The sequence below is a fragment of the Schistocerca nitens genome, chromosome 1 (assembly GCF_023898315.1).
Source record: "Schistocerca nitens isolate TAMUIC-IGC-003100 chromosome 1, iqSchNite1.1, whole genome shotgun sequence".
Classification (NCBI taxonomy): domain Eukaryota; kingdom Metazoa; phylum Arthropoda; class Insecta; order Orthoptera; family Acrididae; genus Schistocerca; species Schistocerca nitens.
Window position 1 is genome coordinate 348,787,378 of NC_064614.1, and position 6,382 is coordinate 348,793,759.

The window sequence follows — 6,382 nt, forward strand, 5'->3', positions numbered from 1 at the left end:
TCATTTAAGCTGAATTTTGTTTGTCAAAGTGCTATTTCTTCATCTGTAATTTATTCATTTAAGAATGTGTTCTTTCAATATGTTGACACCCCAAATTTTGACAAAATAAAATGTTTTTATTCGAAAATTGTTGTGTTCGGCCTAAGTATACCCATACATATTAGGTTATGCCAATTCGCCTGTAAGGGTGTGGCAAATAACCATACACGTTGGGTTGAGTGGTGTGGTTGCAAGCCTTTAGAAAAAGTTTATTCGGGGTCACATAAATACGTATTTATTTAATGGGTCCTAAGCAACCTTGTATTCTAAACGTTAATCTGTTAGTCGCATTCGCCAGGATATATCTCGGAATTTCACAAACAATAGAAAAATCAAAACCAAAATATATGCTAAGTTACTCCGTTCTCCACTACAGGAATTCCGTTTAAAAGTTTGGTTCGATGTTGCAGAGTTTACTTTACATTACATTAAATGTTTGTTATATACTTTGAAAACAATACTTTCAAAATATTAATATCTAATATTCTGACAACCGTAAGAGAAAATTGTAATTTACAATAACGTTTCCGTGGTCATATAAAAATACGAACATTTTTCATGATAACATGGTTCATTAGGAAAAGAGTTTAATGTACAGTTAAGGCAAAGATTACAGCTGACAAAAGGAATGTACGTTTGTAACAGGTAAATGAGAGAAACTGACCGACGTTTTTAAACTAAAGAGTGAGGAAAAGTTACGGGGAAGGTTCCTTGGGTAAACAAAAGAATAAATACCAATGAGGCTACAGAAACCATTTATTTGCGGAGACGTGGTACACGAAGACACGTATAAATTAGTATGTGGTGGTTCAGCCTATGATGGGGTGACCCAAGCCCAGACCCAGAGGGGCGTGGGCAATGGCGGGAGCGGCGAGGATGGGGGCGGCGGCTACGGCGGGGGCGGCGAGGACGCGCGGCGCCAGCACAGCGGCGGGGGCGGCCAGCACTCCCGCCCCCAGGAGGCCGCGCTTCTCTCGCGTCTCCTGACAGCAGGCGACGGCCACGCAGGAGGCCAAGACAATCACCTGTGAAAAACATCATCCACTTAAAAAAGTGTCACGTGACATAATAATATAAAGTAGTTTACTCTATTCGTCACACTTTACCACAGGAAACATTGGTGAAATATTAACATTTTAAACAGCATAAAATTCGTGATAGTGTCACAAATCACACATGTTTCCGGAGCAAGTTCTCACGTCCAGGTAAGAATCTGGCCTAGAAACGAGTCGTGTGACTTTTGATCTTACCATGAATTTTATTTTACTAATGCGACCGCCCTTCCAGCTAAAACGGGATATTCGATACAGTAAAAATTTGTGTGCAATATTATTTAGCTATAAACCCTTAGAACGTTGCACAAAATTCATTATTAACTAAATGTATGCCTTATGTGGGTTAGTGTTAAGAACAAGATTTAGTTCATCGATAGCCGTGTTTCGTCATCAGAATAGGATCAAAAAACCAGCAGATTACTCCCGTAACGGACTAGACTTATTTACTGTAACGAGAGAATGTAAACTAAGAGAGTGTAGCCACAACCGAAACGCATTACGCTCTGCAAGCAGTTCTCGGATAAGAGGAGGGCGAAAATGTTGTCTCATGTTAGGAAAGTAAAGTTCAAATTAGCAACCCTTAGAACCATAAAAAATTAATACAAATTGGAAAATGAAAAAGTGAAAGAATGTGGTCGAGGATTCCATGTAATGAATTGAACATGGATCTGTGAAAACATGCTTCAGTTATTCAAATTACGTATAGGAAAAAGTTTACGTAGTTCGACAAGCAATGTGATTAGATATTTATAAATCTTGATCCAAAAGCTGAACTCATTTTCAGGTGCGGCAGACACGGCGTTGTTATGATGATCAGTATCTCATTATGTGGTTATTGTCCTGTATTACTGATCCGACCTTTCGGACATTTACGTGAGTTTATTTCACTCCGTTTCCCCGTTTCTTAAATCGAAGTTGAATCGTTTTATTCGTGGTAGTTCTTATTTTGAGATTACAGTCGTGATTTAAGTCCACAATAATCTTAGCAGGATTCGTAGAACAGATGTCTCAGTGTATAAATTCTGCCGATGATTTATAAATAAAAGTGTAGTGTCTTTGTGATGCATGGGACAACGTGATCAGTTTCCTGTTTTGGCCTTTCACTCTATCGGAGACGATGGTCAGAACCTATTTTTATCTTTATAGAGAAATGAGAATTAATTTTCGTAAATTATGTCCACTTACCGTAACACTGTCGAATTTCTATGCAAATGAGGTTACAGAAAATGGCACCACGATTCGTTGTAGGTAACCACAGCCACTTTGGCACTGTTGCTAAAATTCTAAATACCGTTAGTTAAAGAAGTATCTCTCACTTGCACCACATGCATACAAAACATGATACGGTTAAGGTATGGTTGATGACTGTAGCTTTCCGACGACATCCAGATGTCTGGAGATAGAGTTATCAGGTCTGATTCAATAGGGAAACAGGTGTGCGCAGCGACTGTTTTTTATTTCAGGTAGTAAAGGATACAGAAAACAGTGGCAATGATATTTATCGCATGTGCAGACGTCAGCCAATTTGTGTCCATATTCAGTGCAGTAAATGTAAGTTAAAACACTTGCATATGCACATAGTTCCAATTCGACCCTTCATGCCAGAGACACTTTGTTTTAAATTACATTTATAGCATTGACCGAAATCTAGATATGCAGTAAGCATCATTGCGACTGACTGCTGTACCCTTTACTTTTTATCTGATATTTGATATTTTAGCTGAAAAATAAATCACGAGGGCCGAATTACAGTTTATATGATAGGCAGTCGCAAGAAAATAATTCCCGCAAGCATAAATTTGATGACATCGAATACACTTTTCTGCGTTAGAAAATGTTCTCTGAAGTGGAACGTAGAATCGTACAAGAAGTGAAAGAAAGATTTTGAAATGCGGTGTTACAAATGAATGCTGACTAGGTGAGTGTATTGTATAGCAGAAGAACAGGAACTGAGTGGAACTGGGGTGAAGAGAAATTCATGACCGAACTTGGCTAAAAGAAGCGATTGGACGTTAAGAAAATCCTGAAGCATCAGGCTGTTGTTAATTTTTGGTTATGGATGGAGATGTGGGTGGTAAAAATTTTAGGAGGGCAAGGCTTGGCTAGAGTAATCAGGTTCAAATTTATGTTAAAGGAGAGGTTTTGAAGGATAGATTAGGGGGAGAGTTCCATCAAAAAGCAATAACAAAAGCAACCTGAAGCCATCGCTTACCAGAAATTTCATGTTGTGAGTTGAGAAAGGCGAGTGGGTTGAATGCCTGTGAGACTGTGGTGGCTGGTTGAGCAGTCCGCTGTTTATATAGTATCCGCCACACTGCAACGAAGGGCGTTGGCCGCCACTGCCGCTGGCCTTCGGTATCCGGATCAGCCGTGGTCCGTCGTTGTCGCCTTTATGCGGACATGAGACCCCATGTCCTTGCTTCTAAGCATACGGAAACTATGTACACGTACGTCTCCACACAATTTATTGATGGATTCATTCACTCTCATTTCGATATAGTGATTTTCTCTTATTTTTCAAGGGTTCATTTCGTTAGTTAAACTCGATTTTAAAATAATTTTTACTTATCGTTGGTTTTACCGCCGTCTTATCAACTTTTGTTGGCAGTGATTCACTGAGCTGAAGTCGTCTCGTGTGCAGCAAAGCATTGTTCATACGTTTCATTCCCTACAAGGAATATTCTAGCGGGTTGTCCGATATTACATTCGTTGAAGAGCTCCGCTGCTTTCAGTAAAATCATGGTCAAAACATATTTTTATTCCTGAGACAATATTTCACATAAAAATTTGAACCTAACGGTGGGCGTGCATCTGTGAACTTGTGGAATAGTCGAAAACTTTAACACGTCCGGTATTCTCGCCGACTTCTTTCTTAACCATGCAACCGTCTCAACTTGCCATTCCGTCGTTTTCCCAAAATTCATCCATCTGCCAGGCCGTGATACTCTCACGGATGTATAATAAGAAGACCTGTCATGACGTCACTAACTTGAAGCCGAAGTCCGCCATGTTACTTGCACGAAAACAAATGGCATGATGTCGTGAAAGTATATGAAGCAGAAATGCCATCTTACACCGTTTACAGGTGTGTTAAACGTTCTGATATTACTCTAAAATGTAAAGGAATGACATTTCGTTCTTAAGAGGACCCGTTCAGGCCAATTTTCTTTTACAACCATGAATTTTGCTTGTGCTGTTTACGTCTACTGCAGTGGTTTTGATTTTTTGTCAGTACAGCTCGAAACGGTCTCTGGGTGGACGCTGTGAGAAGAAAAGACTAGAAATCGACTAAACATAGTAAAATAAGTTGTCATCACTTTTGGGAAGAGGACATAGGCCGAACATGAGTTTCCTCAGTCCATATTCGGGGAAAGGCTGTGCGGTCAATATGGCGAGCCCTCGCATCTAAGGCGTATTGTAACAACCGTCATAGTCTTCAACATAGGTAGCAGAACATTTCGGATGAGACTGCAGCAATACCAGCAGTCCATCTTCGATCTGCCTTCAGCAACTTGCTGACCGGGGCCCAAAAATGCCAATACAGGAGTGGTGGTCACATTAAACATCTTCTATAGTCATGTTACTGGTGCATTTCCTTTCGTCTGCCGTGTTTGTTTGTTCCCTCGAATTGTCTTCGGGCACTTTCTTTTGCCCAACCCTGTATTTTCATAGTTTTCTACTCAGCCTCTTTGAAGTTATCGTTTTCTCTTTCTTAATATAACTGTATTTCCAGATATTTTAGGAGAAGTTAATGTAATACTCTATATATTAATGCCCTTGTACATAGAAATTTCGTATGTATCGAGAGAGTACATGTGTCACTTGGTATTTCTGTGTTTGTCTCTTTTAATTCAAGATTTCAGTCAGATTATAACCATCCAGCTTTGCGATTCTTCATTGTCCTATTTTGTTATTTGATTACTCTCTACCAAGACTTCAAGTGTATTGCTGCATATATTAATGCAGATTTTACAAAGTACGTCTGAAAAGTTGGGTGAATAGTCTCAGACAATATAGGAAATAAATAAATAAGTAAAAAGAAAAAAGTACCTTTACTGGCCTTCAAAGCCACCAACTTAGCTACAACACACTTCTGAAATCGGTTGTAAGCCTCGTCGAAACTATCAGCAAACGCTTCCTGTGGAAAAGCTCGAAGCACCCAGGTCAGGCGTTGTTGGATATAAGCATCATTACAGGTGATACCCTGATGAGGCAAAATATTATGACCACCTGCTTAATATCTCGTCTGTAAGCTTTTGGAACGAAATACATCACTGATTCTGCATGCCAGGGGTCTGACGGTTTTTGGCCGGTTTGTGGAGGTATGTGGCCTAAGATGTCTATGCACAGGTCATTTAATGCCAAATGCGTCGTATTACTATATCTAACATGCATTTCACATCACAAAAACATCTGAAAATGCCGGCAATTGTTATTCACGAAAGCGCTACAGTATTTATAATTTAAATAAATAGCGGGCTGCTGATTTGCGTAAGCGGTGATGGCACCCGATAGCCTTAGGATCTATATCAGCCGAATTTGGTCGCCGAGACATCAACGTAAGTTCACTATAATGCTCCTCAAACCACTGTAGCGCGATTTAGACGCTGAGGCGGGGACAATTATATTGCCGAAAGACGACAACCCCGTCGGGGAAGACATCAAGCCTTAAGGGCTGAACGTGGTTCGCAACTGTCAGCGTGTTTTAGATTACCACTACAGCTCCCATGCAAGTGCAGGAGAATGTCTCCAGTAGAATAATACTGCTCGCGCCAGCGCGCGTCCGTACCGCGCAGCGCGTTTCGAGCCGCCGTTCACCTCGATGAGGCGTTTATGGAGATGGAGATCAACCTAGTGTAGCAAAAATGTAATTTACCCAAAGAGCCGACACATTTACATTGATCGATTGTCGAAACTCGATAGTCTCGTGTCCACTGAAATCGTAATTGATGTTGTCATTGGGTCAACATTTGAACAGGTAGAGGTGTACTCCTAAATACTGGCGCGTGCACCAGCACGTGCTCTTTCGGCACAGATGCCACAGATTGCCATGTATGCTATTTTGAAGAGCAAACAAGCCTCCTAACCCCACGTTCTGTGAGGAATCATGGACTTCCACGTCTGCTCTCCTTACATACTTTTGTTAGCGCGTCACGTGCCTGCAACGCCACCGGGCGGGCAGTGGTCACAATGGTTTGGCTCATCGGTGTACATGGTGCTACGAATACTATTCCGAGACCAAGCGACATTCAATGGCATGCTGTTTCTCGTCCTTCTCGCCTCCCAAA

General features: G+C 41.0%; 1 protein-coding gene across 1 annotated transcript; it reads right to left on the reverse strand.

The window, feature by feature from the left end:
• Positions 1–777: 777 nt before the first annotated feature.
• LOC126248745 (cuticle protein 38-like) lies at positions 778–3,438 on the reverse strand. Its single transcript, XM_049950074.1, has 2 exons — positions 3,307–3,438; positions 778–1,064 (listed from the first exon to the last, which is right to left on the reverse strand). The coding sequence occupies exons 1-2, from the start codon at positions 3,316–3,318 to the stop codon at positions 849–851; spliced, it is 228 nt and encodes a 75-aa protein (XP_049806031.1). The 5' UTR covers positions 3,319–3,438; the 3' UTR covers positions 778–848.
• Between the last annotated feature and the right edge of the window lie 2,944 nt (positions 3,439–6,382).